The following is a 19327-nucleotide window of genomic DNA, read 5'->3' as shown; positions in this document are numbered from 1 at the left end:
AAAACACAATCAAAAAATTTTTTGAAAAAATTCAAAAACGTATTTTTAATTAATAAAATAGACACTTGAGTTGTCGTCCAAAAGTTTGGGATCACCTCTTTGTATGGTGAGTTTGGGATCATTCTTATAAAAACATGCAAATTTATTTTATTCATATCTTTCTCATCTAATATCGTATTGCAGATCTGAAGGGTTCATTTGGAAGCTTAGGAATTGTTGTTTTTTAATAAATTCATTCAAAAATTATATTTTAAGGTGAGAACTATAAAAAAAATCTGGGAACTTTCAAAAAAACAATAAATTTCAGGTGATTTTTTTATGGTTATCACTTCAAAATATAATTTTTGAATGAATTTATTAAAAAACAACAATTCCTTAGCTTCCAAATGAACCTTTCAGATCTGCAATACGATGTTAGATGAGAAAGATATGAATAAAATAAATTTGCATGTTTTTATAAGAATGATCCCAAACTCACCATACAAAGAGGTGATCCCAAACTTTTGGACGACAACTCAAGTGTCTATTTTATTAATTAAAAATACGTTTTTGAATTTTTTCAAAAAATTTTTTGATTGTGTTTTGAGAAGTAAAGAACAGGAATTCTAATGCCACTCAAATTTTGAGATTTGGTCCACCCTATCCCGAGATGATCGGCTTTGAATATTGAGTGCGATTTTTTGAAAATGTTATAACTTTAGGTTAAGTTTTAAGTTCAAAACTAAAACATTATATTTGGGCAAAATACCTCCGAGATAGCTATTGCTCATTATCTTTCAAATGAGATCAGAAGATTTTCAATATGTCCTAAGACGGCTGAGATATGAACGATCAAAATTTGCATGTTTTTTAGTGGGTGATCCCAAACTTTTGGCCGGCAGTGTATATTACATTGTTTCTTACACGGAAAATAAAAAAAAGGTAAAATTTACCTTTTTGCGAGGTGAATTTTTTCCACCCCTCTTTCGAGGTAAATTTTACCTTTTTTTCATTCACCTAGCAAAAAGGTAAATCTTACCTTTTTTCAATTCACCTAGCAGAATGGTAAATTTTACCTTTTTCGCATTCACCTAGCAAAATAGTAAATAATATCGTTTTCCCATTCACTGATTTGAAAGGTAAATGCTAGTTGGTTTGGTTGGTTTCTTCAATAAAAATGAAACAAAATTCATTGAAAAATTTATATTTATTTTATAAATAAATATGGACAATCCATTATATTATTTTTTAAATATATCACCTTGTTTAAAAAGTATTGAGGTAAGTCCTTTTTTCGCCAGGCTCGTGGCAATTCGGCTTCTCGTTCTTCCGCGCCATAATGGCGACTTATCCAGTCAGGTCCGGCTTTTCCGGAATGATATCTGGAGGATGACGTGGAATACACCTCGAAGCTGGGCCGATCTGAAACAAAAGCAAATTATTATGATGAGAACCAGCACAACTAAATAATAGCTAAGAAAAAACTTACCATTCTGTTCCGATTTTTCCATATTGGCACGAAACAAAACTCCCCTTCTGAACGACAAAACAGCTTAACCTCAATAAACGGATTCGGCAAATAGTTCTTTTGTTCGAGATGATTGTACCGTTTTGTTTAGCTCAATCCAGGTCAATTTCACCTCGCTACGAGGTAAGTTTTATCTTATTTGGATTTACCTATTTTTCTAGGTGAATTATACTTTTTTATTGAGCTCAATTCAGGTGAACTTCACCTCGCTACGAGGTAAGATTTACCTTTTTTGGATTCACCTTTTTTCTCGGTGAATTGTACCTTTTTTCCAACCTCGATTCAGGTAAATTTTACCTCGCTGTGAGGTGAGTTTCACCTCGAAGAGGTAGAAGTTACCTTTTTGGCTTTCACGAGCGTTCACCATTGCTAACTCGGTAAATTTTACCTTTTTATTATTTTCCGTGTACAATAGGAAGCTACTAGATATGAATATGAAGTCAGGTCTTCAGAGAAATCATGTTTTGGTTTTTGGTGAAATAATTAGACAATATCAAAACATATATGTACATATTCAAATGTATTTAATTTATGCATTTTATTTATTCCGAATTAAACATACAAAAATGAAACAAAGTATGGAACATTGATTATGGTAACGCCTGTTCGATCGAGAGGTACACGTGAACGAGATTTTACAAAATTGACAATAAAAACTTTTTACAACATGAAGCGGTATTCTCGAGAGGAAATTTCTGAACAAATTGAACAAAAAAAAAACATGTTAACGTTTGGTTTAGTGACGGCAGGCATATGGAGCATCTTCAGGATCTTCGCAGGTGAGCGATTCTTCGTTGAACACTTTTCCATCACCGCAAGTGATCAAACGAGGATGACCATCAACGCAGGTAATGAGACGGTGGCAATCTCCGGGAACGGCAAATCTGGGATAGGGCCAGAATCGGTGATTGATGGAGTTGGATGGAACCTCCGAGGGGCAGTTGAAACCAATGACGGCTTCGGGGCTGCATCCAGGCAACTGATCGGGCCATTGGCATCCGTGGATACGATGATCGTAGACCAGTCCAGGTTCGCAGTGTTCGGGATGAACTTCACCAAAGGCACATTTCGAGTAAGAGGTAGAACACTGGGCACTATCCGGGTAAATGCCGAACAGATATTCACAGCCCGGTGTAGAGATTGGCGTTTGGTCTGTGACAAATTTGCGAGGTCCACAATCTACCGCCCAGTTGTAGTTGCAATGATTATGAACTGCTCCTTTTCCATCGAACAAAAGTCCATTTTCGCATGTCTCCAGTGTTAGGGTTCCGTTCGTACAAAGGAAAAATTGATCACAATGATCCGGATGGAGATAGGCTTGCTCGCCGTAAGGCTCAGGGCATTGGGGAACAGCGGCTCCATTGGCTGAAAATGGATAAAAGGTAAGAACAAAAAATGTAAATAAATAAATAAATAAATAAAAATATAAATAAACGCATTTCTTCTTGTGGTATCGCTTTTCTCTAAATCCAATCTTGGATTTCAAGATGGCGACGAACAACGAAATTCGACTGCAACCCATGGTATCATTCCATCGGACATTCATAATTAATTCCTTTTTTATTTCGTTTAATAATTCTCATCGTACGCGTGTAATTGGTTGGCTTCTGAAAAAAACGTCAAATTTCAGCTATTTATATGGCTCTCATAAAACCGTTATAAAACTAATTAAAACATTTTTCTGACCATAATAAAGCTATTGAGCTTTGAATTGACTTGCAGCATCGAAGGGCACAAAACGACGCCATGTTGATAGATTTACATACAATGTCAAGTATTTGAACATATTTTTTCAGGTCTATTTTCAATCAATTCCATTATGTTTGCGATGTCATGTTTAACAATTATATTTATTGAAAATTGTTTTTCGCATAATATTTTTTATTTTATTTTTTTCCATTAAAATAAACATTTCTTTAAAATTTCGTTGATCTAATTCTAAAGATTTGACGAGGCGCGTTTGTTTTAAGATTCTATTTCATATACATTTTACCTAAATCTTGACTGGTAGTACAAAAGAGAGAGTAGGCGGTGACCCGATGGCATCGCACGTGTTTTTTTTTTGTTCGTTCCAGTGAAAATTATCATTTTTTTTTTATTTAAATAAAAATTTTGTGAAAAACTATTTAAAAATGCATTTAACGCGTAGACGGATGTGTGCACAATGATTGAAAATCGAAAGTTGCTCCTAAAAGCTTGTGTTTTTTATTTTAATGCTGCCTAAAATTTGCCTTGAGCGAATGTGTTGAAGCCTGTTTGTGTTCCTCTTGCTGGGTAAGAAAAAATAATATGTGCATTTAAGACAGTTGGGCCTAGAATTTGTTTTCTGGAGAAGTTAGGTAGGCTGTGCTCGAAAGTGGCGTGTTTTTTTTTGTGCTGGAAAATTTAATCTATTCGATGGATCAAAATGGATTTCAAAAGTTACTTCAAGGCCGGACCCTGAATATATAATACAAGAACTGGCATCGAGAAAACCTCAATCTACTTCCCGGAAAATCCTAAAAGCAGCTCGGATTGCTGTACAGAAATTTCAAAGGAGTTTTGCCTCGTTGTTTCAAGATCTGAAGTGGCAATAGGTTCCTTTATCCCTCATGGTTGTCAGCATCTCAAAACATTGGTAAACTCTTTCCATCTACTTAATTTGTTTATTTGTGAACATTATATTCCTTTATTCATCAATCCTATCTGTCAAGTAGGATTTCCCATCAAAACGATTAACCCTTCCCTTTCCTGTCTGAAACAGCATCTACGACCCTACACGTAAGGGTCGTATGAGTTTTCTGCACCTGAAAAGTTCATTTAGCTGTTCAGACTATCCCTATATGATTACATGGATTACATTGACTTTCCACGGTATGCATTATGGTATACACTGATTCTCAATAACAACACTTGAAATAAGTATTGAATTCAGGTACTTATTTTGGTATCTTGTGTTTGATTATTAGTTGTACGTGGTTGTACCTCGTGTAGCAGCCAATGCAAGATGTGTGTAGTCGCCCTATGCTATGCTATGCAACTTTTCTAGATCACAATAATGCAATCATCATTCATCATGGTTGAAGGAAAAAAAAGAAGAAAAAAAAACTCGGAACAGGGAATGAAAAAAACCTAACATGTTTTATAAAAGCTTTGGTGATCAAAATGATACAGCATAATTCGATTTTATCGAAGATTTAAAAATGAGTCATGGTGACGTAGCCATTTTAGCTTTATTAGAGTTCTGATCAGAGGAGTGAACAGATCCCATCATGCTAAATATAGTTCCGATTCTAACATCCCGACGTCAGCTACGAAAGAATCATCTTGCAAAGTTGCAAAACGATTTTTTCTCCCTTACGAACAGAACGCCGAACGTGCCTGTAAATAAAAATCAGGCGTGCGATAATCCTCTCATTGCAGGTTTCAAAAAATTAAACGACTCTCCGAAGTTAGGATCACTTGAGAATCAGAAATGCCAATGTGCCTGATTTTTCAGGATTAGCCTGATTTTTCTAGGCTCAGCCTGACAACCTGATAGACCATTGGATTTATCTGATTTTTTGAAAATAAGCCTGATTTTACCTAGTTTTTACGAATGTATTGAAAAATGGGTTGTAAGGAACTGAACTGTATTAGATACCATTGCTGAATAAAAATGTGGATCGACGACAAAAAAAAAGATCATTACTTTGAGCGTAATTTCCGTTACTTTGACGTTTCCTGATTTTGATTTCACCAGTCCCTGATTTGGAAAAAAATGTTGCCAATGTGCCTGTTTTTTTAGGATTTGCCTGATTTTTGGAGAACAACCTGATAACATAATAAGCCTCCGTTTTTTTCCTGATTTTTGGTAACGAGCCTGATTTTCTATATCTAATTTTTTTTGAATATGATTGAAAATGGGTAGCACGGAACCTGTATTAAAGACATTGGTGTAGGTCAAAATGTGGATTGACTACCAAAAAAAGGTCTTCACTTCGACCGAAATTTCACTTAAACCATGTCTCCTCTTCTCATGCCTCTGAATTTAAAAAAAATTGGCAACCCCGCAAGTGATTTTTACTTCGTAGAATCGTTTAACTTTTCCGGAACGTGCAGTCAAAACATTTCACCGCACGGCTGACTTTTACTTGCAGGCACTAACGAGCCTATATTTACTATAGTCTCTTTAGCAGGCACGTTCGACGTTCTGTTCGTCAGGGAGAAAAAATCGTTTTGCAACTTTGCAAGATGATTCTTTCACAGCTGACGTCGGGCTGTTAGAATCGGTTTAAAGTCGTGCGCTGCATGCTACATGAAAGGATCTCTTTGAACCTCTGGTTCTGATGATATATACCTACAATGCGCTTTAGCTTTCTATGAAGATTGATGCTATAGCTCTAACGAAGTTCTGCTGATCATAATACAGCTAAAATTGTTACAGTTCTGTCATTTCTTTTCGGATCAGAAAAGCCCGATTAGCATTTGCGAGTCTCCGTAACATCTGGCGCTCACGAACGAAAATTCGAATCTTCAACTCAAACGTCAAATCCGTACTGTTGTACGGGTGCGAAACTTGGTGCACATATGCTGCAAGAATTTGTGAATCGCTGTTTGCGGAATATCATCCGCGCTTGGTGGCATCAAAAGGCACTTGATCGTCAACAGTGGACGTCTTTTATTAGCCGAAAAATCGTCGCGGATCATTCAGTAAGTAAGTATAACATCGAATATCTTTTTGGGGGTACGAGCTAGGTTCGTGATTTATACACATAAATGCTAGGTCAGGCAAATAGAAAGTTTGCTGCAGCATTTTTTACTTTTCGACAGAAAAATGAGCGCTTTTTGAAAAGATTTGTAATCGTTTATGAAAAAAAAATCGTGCCGGAACCAAACAAAATCAACAAAGCTGTTGTTTCATCGATGAAGCATGCTCAGTTTGGTGAAACTTGTAAACTTATCCAATGCAAAACTCTCTCAACAACTTAAAAAAAGTTTTAAGAATGGTCATTCTAATGAAACAAAATTTGAAGCCTGGCTCATTGGTCGGCGATTTAATCAGATCAATTTGACATTTGAGCGCTTTTTTGTTTTTTTCTTCTGTTTTCCATCCCTGGATAAAATGGAGTGCAAGAGCCAAGGAATATTTTTCATTCGAAATTATATTTTTTAGACTTTTGAGTACATCTCTGGTGGTTTTCAGTTGGAAAATGTTGTTTTTTCATACAAATTTCCATACAAAATTGAAAATTGTGCGCCCAATCAATTCATCTAAAATTTACAAAGATTTTTGGCTGTGAAAACAAACAAAAAAAATTATACAAAGTTTCCAGCGGCCTACTACCACATATTACCAATCCCAAAATAGGTTCTGTACTGGCTATTCAAAAAAAAGCTCAGCACTGACGATGGGATTATTTTACCAGTTTTATCTATCGATATCTATATGCAAGATTTATTTGTCGAGCGGTTCTTCAAATACCGAATGTCTTATGTTCGGAGGCGGACTGCTCGATTCATCCGTCTCTAAAATACCGGTTGAAGGTTGTACGACATTCGCCGCCGCGCCATTCACTAACTATAGGACACCACAACACCGGTTTGATCGAATGGAGTGTGGTGAGATTTTATCGGACTCTCTGCCATGGCCTGATGGGCGAGCAAGACAGTTCAAATGTTTAATGAATCGTAGCAAAGTGCACAGTTTTGTTTTCGACTATCCATCTTCGTTTGCAGTTGTTTTACGCAAGAATAGGTTTTGTTGCATCCAGTTTTCATTTTACTTTTTTTTCTGTTTTAGTCCACAGCTCATACAGCCATTTCGGACAAAGCGTTCGATCGATCGATTGTATAACAACTGACTATGCTCAATGACGCCCGATATATTTAGGTTCAAAAGTATTGATTAGCAGTGTTTTCAAGGTGCGAACTAGGAAAATTATTACTCAAATTGCATGCTATAGATTAAGTGTTTTAATGTGCATAGATGCATGACAGAGCCTATTTATTGCTTCACCTACTCCGGTCCTATTCGCAAAAAAGGCCTATGTGCGAGGAAAACACAGTTGATATAAATCTAAATTGTAAACTTATCAATCTAAATGTAAGTGATTGCGCTTGATAGTAAAATTTTTTGGCTGTCCATTCAGTTTACCCTTATTTGTCAACTACAAAATGGCACATAGGTCAAACATGTGCGTATGAAGTGTTTTCTAGAACAATGTAGTCCGATCAGAATCAAGCATAGAGCACAAAGCCCAGTTACTTTCAAATCTTGGGGTGTAGCCGGCCAACTAATGTAGCTAACCTTCGTCCTCGCGTTACGTAGAAATTTGCACAGCCTGACTGACTGATCTACTCCCTTCTAAATAGCAATCTGAGCGTGGCAAGACCTTGTAGAAGTAATGGTTATTATCAAAACAGAAGCAAAAAATGAACTACACGGGTCTACGGGCGGCCTTTCCTTCGCTCTCTCTATCTTTCTGTCCCGGTCGTCGTCATGTTGAGTGTTTTTGAACCAGTTTTTTGTAGGTAGAACACGCGAAAATCGATCCAGATCACGACATCCTCTGTGATTCGCTTGGAGTTGCGTTGAGTAACCGAAAACCCATGAGAAGTAGATTGGTACCGTCTAGTGGGGCTAACAAAAACCAAATGGCTTTGTTTCACTTCCTGGTTTGCTTACAGAATCGTTTGTTTAGTTTTTAAGGCCTAAGTGAGCAACTGAGCAAATAAGGTTCTGTTCTGAAAATTTCGAGCTTAAAACACACAACAAAACTTAAGACACCTTGTCGGCTTTACTCCTTATTACAGTTTACTACCAGTGAAACGTTACAGAGATTGACAAAAAATCACTTAGCAACTGTACGATGAAGATTGTCAAGGGCGGTACCGTTTAAAAGTTCATTAAATTAAAATGTCGTCATATGTAGTTGACTGAGATGGATTGTCCTATCTGAGACATTTAAGTTAAGCCGCATGCATTTCATAGCGTACTTTAAGCGCTCATTACAGAAAGCGAGGGAAATAAAATGAACAGAACAAAAGTTACTGCTTCTTTGACTCCTGGTGTACCTACTTTCCAATTTTTTTCAATAGAATAATTTCGCTTCTATCTTCTAGACCAGGTGTGTGAAACCTTTTAAACCGACGACGTGCCAAATTCAATTTTAAAATTGGCCGCACTTAGAATAGCATCTGTTTTTTTGCTTTATTGATAATGATCATTTGAATAGAGAAGTATTAGAAATAAAACGTTTTTTTTTTAAACTAGGACATATGTAAACACGTTTAACGAAACAAATAAAAAAAATGATAAATCAATCAAATACATTCCTACAAATGTTACTCTAAGTCAGTGGTTATTTTTGAACAATTTACTTTGTTTAACTAATTTGAATTTTATCGCAAACATTCGTTCAAAGACTTTATTTGCTCCACTTTTTTTTTGTCTCAATCAAAAATTTTCAAGACCCTTTCCAACCTTTCTTGATTAATCGGGTGTTGTATTGTTCTTCATTACTCCAGTCTTTGGAGCTCAATCACAGCAATAACTAAAAATAAGGAAAATATTTTTTCAATGGAAACTAGTTATTCCAGCGTTGGACATTGAATCTTCTTTGAAATTTATTGATGGAAGATATGCGTATTTCCGAAAAGTTTTTTCCTCTCGAAGTCCTTATTTTTTTCCCTATAGACAGTTAGGTGAATAAAATGGCTTTTTATTTAAAATTCTTTATAATGTTATTGAAGAAATCACAAAATATCTATAATTTTACAGATTCTTAAGCAATTTTCTCCAAAGAATCAAGGTTACAGTTTACATTCATGAAAATGTTTACAGATAACAAAGATTCTCAAATTTGAATTTCGATACTCCGGTGATATGATGATGATATTTTTAAAAAATCGTTGTTGAACACAATATCTAAAAATTTCAAAAAAGAAATTTAAGTTCTTTTAATTCAATGAGCCTGGAAAGTCTTAAACAATATCTGGACATCCCGGCCAGATTTGACTTATCTCGAATCTCAATTGGATTTATGGTCAAGCCTGGATATATAAAGAAAATCTGGAATAAACGATTATCAAAGTAAATAGTAAGCGATACTCGTCAGCCTTCTCCTCTACAGTGAAAAATACCCGAATACACCTAAGACACATCCCAAGCAACCAAAAGTCCCATTTCTACTTAAACGCGTGCCTCCAAAGTTCGAATTTCGCTGAACAAAGAAAATTGGTACCAAATTTTCTTGAATGCGAGCATGAAAGTTACAAAATGCTCCTCAAAAAGCATTTTTGTGTGTGACACGTCAATCGCATCATTCGTATTGAAGTTACAAAAAGGGCCTCAAATAGCCTTCTATGGACTTGAAGTTCCAAAATGTCCTTTTTGTGACATGTTAGTTGCTTCCATTCAGTATAAAACTTACAAATTTGGTATCATAGTCTTCTATGAACATGAAGTTTCAAAAAGTTCCTTAAATAGCCTTTTTGAGACATGTCCGCCATTTCATGAATATGAAATGTGAACGAACATCACCAAAGAGCGTATTATCAATAAATCATTTTTGTAGCTTGGAAATTGTTGAATTGTATAATTTATATTGAAATTTTGACTCAGAACAACTATTCGACCGTGACGTGAAACCGCTTTTCCGGACTTTTCGGAACTAGAAGTTAACCAATGCACTTGAAAATAAAAAATAAAAGTAGCAAACGGTCGCAAATTGAATTTCCTTCAAAACGGATGTAATTTGGACATTCAAAAGTTTATGTTGTTTGTGTTGTGATCGATTACTTTTGTGACGTGAATTCACGCTAAAATTGACCATTTTTGACTTCAGTACATACCACTTTAATTTCCTGTTCCTGTTGAACAAAGTTATGCCTCTCTGAAGACGCGAATTCACTCAGTTTGAACATAAAAAGGGTAGTGGGCTGAATTTACATCACGAAATTTCAAGTTATTCTGAAACATTCTTTAGAGCCTTCAAATTTTGTGTACACCTTTTAAAAAGTGATATTTTGTTATTCCGACTTTAAAATTTCAGTATTTTTTCATAACTTTTTCCTCATTTTGACTGGCACTTGAATAGCAAAATACTAAGGAATCATACGTAAAAATTGCTACTGTCTCTCACAGTCTTTATTTAAAGATTCTAAACGAAAAAAAATTATTTTTTCTTCTAGATTTTTGTTTTTTATTTGAAAATAACACACAAATCAAAAAATCAACTGAATTATGTTCGATTTGTAAAAATCCGACCATCTGCAGGGTCAACACAGCTTTCAGAGCATATTTCCGTTATAAAATTTTACAAAAAAAAAAACAATTTTGTTACGTGAATTCAATCATTCATTCGCGCTGTTGTAACTCAACTGGATTGCAGCAGATTTCTATAAAACTTTGTGTTTCAGAATTGTCTCATCATTTTCAAGGAAGATCTTATTTTTTTTGTTATACAATGTTAAAGTTTTCTCATAAAATTAAAAGGTTTTCTTTATTGTTACGTGAATTCACTCATTTGCGACTGTTTTCGTCCGCTTTTTAAAACAATCTCATTGGATATTTAAAAAAAATCTACTACACAATAAAGCAGTATTTGTTCTTTTCAAAACGTATTAAAAAAATTTCCAAAAAAACAACCCATATATTTTTTTGATTCAGGTAAAAGTTGTCAACATTTCTACTTTTTTCCATTAAAAATATAATTGTCAAAACTATATTAAATATGTCAAAATTTTTTGAATCTCTTTTTCATTGCTTTTGTGTGATTTGAATTATCAAAATTAATGAAAAGTTTGAGATTGTATCAAAACAATCTCAAACTTTTCACGCTTACGGATAGAAATCACTTGTGAGCGGTACAAGCGCGTGGAATGTATCCTAAGATGTTTTTCTTAAAACATAAAATTTTGAATTTACAACATAAGTTTTGAATATTTTATAAATTATCCTAAATTATTTGAATATTTTGGCCGACCGAATATGCGGTACATCTCTACTACGAACTAAACGAGCTATTTAATCTTGCCTTATAAAAACTTAGAAAAAAAGGCTGCTAAAGTAGGGAAAAAAAACATAACACATTTTATTTGAATGATTTTCGAACACTTTTGCGGAACGGATGGCAACCCTAGTATGAGTGCATAACAGTTGATTTCGAGAAAACACGCTTTGAAGTTTGTTGTTTGGTTGTTGTTAGTTTTCCATACATTTTTCGAAAATTTGTAATTGTCATTTAAGTATGAAAATAAAATTCTTAATATCTGAAAAAATCATCAAATGATCTTTAAACTGGCATCATTAATTCAAAATCGACGATTTTTGCCTTTATTTTCCTTTGTCTCTGAGGGCATCAAATGTATTTGATTAGTAAAATCATTCATTGTTATTGCAAGTATTCGAGAGCCAACAAAACTAGCGTTTTTCCCCAATTTTTAAAAAAATATTTTGCTGATCCGATTCTTCATATAACTTGATCTTTTACAGAGCTCGGAAAAATAATTACTTTTGCAGTACACTTAGAAATGCCATTATAAATTTGGAATTTAAAAGTAGTTACGAAAATTAGAAAAAAATATACAAAAAAAACTCCAATATTACGTTTTTGACTCCATTATTGCACCTACGTTTGTAAAAGAGAACAATGAATATATAAATTATTTCGGTTCATTAGCTCACTTTTTCAACCCCCTTAGGCTTAAAATATACACAGTGATTAAAGACGCATAGAAAACGTTACATCTCGTAGAAGTATCTGTATTACAGTAAAATAAGTTCCTTCAGAAAAATGAATGGTTTTGCTTCTAATAATAATATGGATTAAAATCCGGTCCGGTCCAGTTGCCCGGATATCGAGGAAAAGCACCTGGATTTTTCCCGGATTTATCCTCAATATAAACAAAAATCAAAACAGAAACTGAAATTTGCTGATGTGCCTCGATTAAAAGTAATTTTTTGTGTGTATATCATTAGCCTTTTTTCCTACCTAAATTTCGGTTGGATCTGCCCGGATATGTGTGGTTTTGGTTTTGAATTGAAAATTTGTAATCCTATGTCCAGATTTTGCTAGATTTTAGGTAAATATAAATTTACCCTGCCTGGATACGGTCAGAAAAAAAATCTTGAAAGCTTAATTGAGCTGAAACATCAAACATTCTACAGATTTAAAAATTTGACATCTTTAGATTATGAAATTTAGCAAGTTAGAAGAAATTTAAAAGATTTTCAGGCATTGTATAAACTTTAGAATTCATCAAATTCAAATGACACGGAACACATTGCCATCCAAGATTTTTGCTTTTTAGTACAACTCAAAATAAAGTTACAAAACCAGATCAATATACAGATCAGATCTTTCACAATTAAAAAAAATCTGTCTGTGATTGTGACTTACAAAGACAAAAACTTACCTGAGTTTACAGATACAGTGAGCGAAATAAGAAGTGAAAGCTAAGTATTTCATATTTGATTTATAAAAATCAGTTGATCAAAACTTATAAATTTAACTTAAATACTAAAATGTTGTCAATGTGAAAAAATATTCACAAATATTCGTGCCACATTAAAAAGACCACAAAAAACATTTCGTAATTCTGATAGAATGATTTTAAATGTTTTCAAACTAATCGTTATTTCATCAATTCAAAATAAAAATTTAATAATTTTATAAAAGAACTACAAAATGGGTCCTTTTTGGTTTAAAAAATTAACATGGATTGACTTATTCAATAACTTGTTTATAATTTCAAAATTTGTCATCAATTTGTCCTTATTCAAACGTTCGAAACCTTAAAGCGATCGCCATCCATTTATATCATGATTAAAACATAATCAAGGCTCTTGATGTTTCTGATCGAATGCGGGAATTCGTTACATGAATAATTCAATCAAAATTGCTTGAAAAATTCCTACATAAATATGATTTAGAACATCAATTCAAATATCATTTCGAGCTTTGAATTATGTGAGCGACAACTATAATAGATACAGCTGAAGATGGAAATCAAGTTTATACGATTGATTTCGAATGTATTGTAGTCATAATCACGTTTCAAAATTGTTGTTTCTTATTTCGCTAAAATGTTTAATTAAATAAAAAATATATTTCAGGAGTAAAGGCTATAAGCATAACACTAGTCAAAAGTTTTTCCTAATTATTTCCTTTCCCTCACATTCCCAACCAAATTTTTTTGCAAGGATGCAGAGGTGCTTGAAACTGGAAAAGTGCGGTTTACTGAAAAAAATCTAAGTTTTTGAATTTTAACCTGTTTTCCTGATTCAAAACCTGTTTGAACCTGATTCAAAATCAACCCAGATTATTTGTTCATCATTTCACGTCATTTTTATGAAGGAAGTAAGTAGTTTGGTAAAGAATTATAGCTCAAATATCAAATATCTTAGTTCTAGAAGAGAATCTCTTTAAACTCCTTTTTAATACCTTTGAAAACCTTTGGAATTCTTGAAAACTCCTTTAAATGCAGTTATCTATTCAAATAATTCGTAGAATCATTATTATTCACTTTTACACAGTAAATTTTCAGAAATAAACTTATTTTTGTTGAAAACACACAAATGGTACTATTTTTATTTCGCACCATTTTTTTCATATTTTCAGCCCTCAACGCCAGTTGCTACGTCCAAAAAAACAAACTTATGCTTGACTTATACAATTCAAAACAAACAGTAGAAGAAAATTTTGGTGATTTTCAATCATTCATACCTATTTGAACATGCAAAACACATAGTGGTACTATTCTTATTGCGCTCACTGTATTTGTCCTCAAACTGGCTAGAATTTGAATTTCAGAATTCGTCTAAGCCCCCTAGAAAACCACTGATCTATACAATATCCATTCATGCAATTTTTTTAAAATAATTAAAGTCATATGATCAAAATGTTTAGTGTAATACAGTGCCAAGTTGTTATTTTTGAAAATCAGTATAAATTCTTCAAGTTGATCATCTTTAAAAACTCATTTTAAAACTCTGGCGGGGTTGGGTTTCTAAAGTAACATTAGGTAACCCTGTGTAAGTTCTATTAGTTACTAAAAGAGTAATATGTTTGTGCAAGACAGCAAACCACTAAATCGGAACAGCCAATTATAGTTTCTAAAACCGACTGCCGCCCTAGTCTAGAACAGGCAGCAAGCAAACAATTCTTCCATTTTGATTCTTTCATGAATATGCTTTTACTAGATCATGTTTGCAAATATTTTTTTTTCATAATGAACGAGTTTTGTGTTCGATACATTATAAATTCAATTTTCAATCAGAATGACTCCTCAACTTTTGTCTGGAAGAACCAACAAAATCAATCAACTTTTTCTAAAGACCTGTACGCTAGTATGCAAATATAAGCGACAAACCCGAAAATATGTTTGCATCCAATCGATTCACAGTTTAAATAGCTCGCGTTGCCGAGCTAGGTAATAAAGTAACGACCGCCGGGCTTAATTTTGCAATTCAATTATACATTCATATCGCTGAACAACGATCGCAACTCTCAATATGAATGCAATCAAGCGAGTGCCGGAGGTGTGTGAGAAATAAGGTGCCGCTAATTTCATCACTTTATGCATTGGCTATTTCATCAAGCCATTCGGATCAGCACAGGTACTACGTTCCATTTCAATCGACGACGACGCGGGTCAGGATAGCCTTTTGATTTAGAACAAACAGTATCTTCGAAAGATCGCCTTGCACATTTAGTTTTTGGAACCAGCTTTAAGATAGGAAAACTTACCCAGTGCCATCAGCCCCATGCCGAGAATAATCCCGATGAACTGTTTCATCCTGAGGGACCTTAAGGAGGGATGTGTTCTCTATCTTTCGGGAACAATGGAACTCTCAAATCGCGATAACTACTGATCTCAAATGCAACAGGCCGCCACTACGAGGTAGCGTTCACAGTTGCCAAAACCACCAGAACACGTTGTCGGTTTGCCTTTTGGATCACTAATGTCTGGCCACAGAAACACTTCCAACTCGAGCCTTAACCCGTGGCTATGGCTACTATGACTACTACTAAATACGACAATCTTAACACGACACGAAACCGAGCAGGCGGGCGGACGGTCTGGGTCGGGCGAATAGCAACAGCAATAGTAGGAGGCAGTTTTACCTGTATAGATACCCGCAGAAGAAAAAAAATCGCTCTACTCAAAATCACTACCGCGATGTCCGATGGCTGTCTACAAATAAAGTCGTACCCAAAGTCTGTTGACCAGTTTTCAGCAATTTACCATTTAAAATTTTTCTTCTGTTTTGTGTTGGCGAATTTTTCGTCATCGTCATTCCCCGTCACTTCTACACATTTTTAGGGTGGAACATCCAACATAAAACACGTTTCAGAACGTCGTCGTCGTTTTAAATGTTCTGAATCGGATGTAGTACATACCTCACCTTGCACCTCGTTGGGTTATCGAGGAAAAGTTTGTGTTCCTCTATGCTTCGAACCAATTACATCCATTCGATCTACAATTCGTGATGCAATCCGTGATATAATTTCTTTTAGTTGGCATGGATAAAATTGGAGCAGTTTCATTCGGTGGTAAACTATTGGAATACACTGGTAATCATTAATTCATAAATTAGAATTCCTAATTTATAGAAAGAATTCGGAATGAGAGGTCAGAATAAGAATTCCGAAAGTCACCGCTCTAAGTTCAGCTCTTTGGTCAACTTAAATTTTGGTTTTTACTTCTATCTATTTTCAATTAACAAAAACCATGAATTCATAAGTGAATCAACTACCTAAATATGGTGAATTATTGAAGCTAAATTAAATTGAACCATTACCCTAACCGGTTCTAAGTATTCAGATGAATTGGATAGCTACTTTGCAAACCACTGCACTGTTGTTGCTTATATGAAACAAAAATTAAAAAAAAGCGACACATGGATACGAGAAAGAACGGTCGAAATGCCAATTTCGAGGTCTTCAATGAGCTGTTTTTTTGCTCCATAAAATCACTATGCTCACTTTGCCACGATTCATTAAACTCTTTACGTGAGAATAACCGAAATAAAAACAATCGTAATTTTATAAGATTTCTTCAGTTAAATGTGAGAGGCCTAAATGATCGCACCAAAATGGATTTTATTAAAATATTCCTAGAGCAATTCCCTGTACCAGTAGATGTTTTGGTCCTGGGGGAGACATGGTTGAAAGATGAAAGAAAATATCTAGCAACAGTTAATGGATACCGCAGTTTTCATTCATGTCGTCCTGAATCGAGCAGCGGAGGACTTGCAATTCTTATTAAAGATTCGCTCATAGTATCAGAGATTCAAAATGTACACGATGATGGCTTTCATTACATACATTTGCGCATTGAACCTGGGGGCTCACCAATCGAATTCCATGCAGTTTACCGACCCCCTTCTCAAGATCCACGTATCTTTTTTGAAAAACTAGACTCCATACTCACATCTTTGAAGCCTCACTCCCAATTATTGATGCTTGGCGATGTCAACATTCCAGTTAATAAAACAAACTGTCCGGTAGTCGAGCGATACTTAGATCTTCTGAGATGCTACGGCTGCCAAGTCTCCAACACAAATATAACCCGTCCAGCAAGCTGCAACATTCTTGACCACGTTGTGTGCTCAGATTCGATAGCCGAAAAAACCTTAAACGAAACAGCAGCACTCGATATAAGCGATCATAGCCTAGTGTTGACTACAATAAATTTAAAAAAACCAATAGCTTATCGAAAACTAGAAAAGGTTATTGTCCAGCATGAACAGATCAATGAGGCCTTCCAAACCGAGATCCATAACATACAGGCGAACAGTCCCGCAGAAAAACTAGAAAAACTCTTATACAATCAACTGAAAGATAGATATTCCAAGACAGTATCTGCCGAAGTTAAAATCAGGGGTTACTGTCCATGGATGACACTAGATGTATGGAAGCTGATGCGGATTACGGAAAAAGCTTTTGCGCGATGTAAGAAGTACCCTACCAATGGCGACTTAAAGGAAATTCTGTTCCAGGTATCAAAACAACTTAATAGTGCTAAAGCTGCGGCGAAGAAGAGTTTTTATCACAAGGTTTTCCAGAAATCCACCCATAAGGAAATATGGAAAAACTTAAATAACCTGATAGGAGCAAATGAAACACAAACAGAGAGGATTAGGATTGAATTGAATGGAGTAATCACGGAGGAAGGGAAAGCAGTTGCCGATGCGTTCAACCATTACTTTTGTAGCATTGGAACTCAACTCGCAGCTACGATTCCTCGAAATGTTCAGAGTAGTGTAGAACATACCACTAGCAGTAACAGTATATACCTTCGACCAGCAACTGAGCAAGAAGTTATAATAAAAATCGGGAAGCTAGATCCTTCAAAAAGCCCGGGATCAGATGGAATTCCACCTCAGTTTGTTAAAACCAACCATCTTATTTTCGCACCTTTAATATGCGAAATTTTCAACCAATGTATTCAAAATGAAGAATTTCCGGAGTTCCTTAAGATAGCACGAGTTATACCTATCTTCAAAACAGGCAAGAAAACCGATTGTAGCAACTACCGCCCCATATCAGTACTTTCGGTTTTCAGCAAGATTTTGGAACAGCTTATAGCAGATCGTGTCTTGACATTTTTGAAGCACCATAGAATACTGTATAGTTACCAATACGGGTTCCGTGAAGGATCGAGTACTCTGACAGCTGCAACTGAACTGGTCGATACCATCCATGAAGCTTTTGACAATCGAAAGTTTTTAGGAGTCTTGTTTCTGGACTTAAAAAAAGCTTTCGATACGAATGACCACGCCATTATGCTTCGGAAACTGAGTGATCTTGGAATCAGAGGCAACGCGAATGCTCTTTTCGCCAGTTTTCTTGCCAATCGGAAGCAGTACGTGCAAACAAACCAGTCATCTAGTGACCTCGGAGACCTGTGTGTAGGAGTTCCCCAGGGCAGTAATCTAGGGCCACTTCTTTTCATTCTATATGTGAACGATTTGCACAAACTACGTTTGCATGGTAAGCCTAGGTTATTTGCTGACGATACATCGTTGTCATACGAGAACTCTGATGCTACGACAATAATTTGCCAGATGTCAACGGATCTAGAAAAGTTGAAAGCTTACTTCGATGTCAACCTTCTTTCACTTAACCTGGATAAGACCAAGTACGTTATCTTCAGCTCAACCAATCGGCTCTCTTCCTACCAGGGACAGCTTCAAGTTGATACAACTGTCATAGAGCAGGTGAAAACCTTTAAATACCTGGGTCTTCATTTCGATGAACGCTTGAGATGGGACACACATATTGATTGTCTCAGAAAAGACCTTAGTGCCATACACAGTATTATATGGAAGATATCTCGATTCGTACCTACTAAACAACTAGCTACCCTGTATCATGCATTTGTGCAATCCAAGTTGCAATACATGGTCTCTATTTGGGGAGCTGCAAGAAAAAATGACATCAAACCACTACAAGCTATGCAGAACCGATGCCTCAAAGCTGTGTACAAACGCCCCAGACTTTTTTCCACATACAATCTATTCCACGAAGCCCCTCCATCCATATTACCAATAGCCGCATTACGCGAACTTCAAAGCGTAATTCAAATCCACAATAAGCTACACAACCCACTTTTCCACCACAACCAACAAATCCAGCAGCTAAATCACCGATTTCCCACAAGGTCAAGAGGAAATCTGATACATAGAAGAGCTAATACAGAAAAAATGAAGAAATCTCCAAACTACTTCAGCAAAATTAAGTATAATGCTCTACCAGCGTACTTGAAAGTCATATCAAACAAAATAAGCTTTAAACGCCAAGTCAAAGCTTACCTAAAAACCAACTTAGCAAGCTACTTAGTATGATGGAG

The 19327-nt window shown here is 35.3% G+C and overlaps 1 protein-coding gene across 1 annotated transcript; it reads right to left on the bottom strand.

The window, feature by feature from the left end:
- Window positions 1-2010: 2010 nt before the first annotated feature.
- Window positions 2011-15673, bottom strand: LOC129739863 (protein obstructor-E). The gene is made up of 2 exons (XM_055731405.1): window positions 15220-15673; window positions 2011-2872 (listed from the first exon to the last, which is right to left on the bottom strand). The coding sequence occupies exons 1-2, from the start codon at window positions 15266-15268 to the stop codon at window positions 2244-2246; spliced, it is 678 nt and encodes a 225-aa protein (XP_055587380.1). The 5' UTR covers window positions 15269-15673; the 3' UTR covers window positions 2011-2243.
- Between the last annotated feature and the right edge of the window lie 3654 nt (window positions 15674-19327).

This window comes from Uranotaenia lowii, chromosome 1 (assembly GCF_029784155.1).
Source record: "Uranotaenia lowii strain MFRU-FL chromosome 1, ASM2978415v1, whole genome shotgun sequence".
Classification (NCBI taxonomy): domain Eukaryota; kingdom Metazoa; phylum Arthropoda; class Insecta; order Diptera; family Culicidae; genus Uranotaenia; species Uranotaenia lowii.
This window is presented reverse-complemented; position numbering and strand designations above follow the sequence as displayed.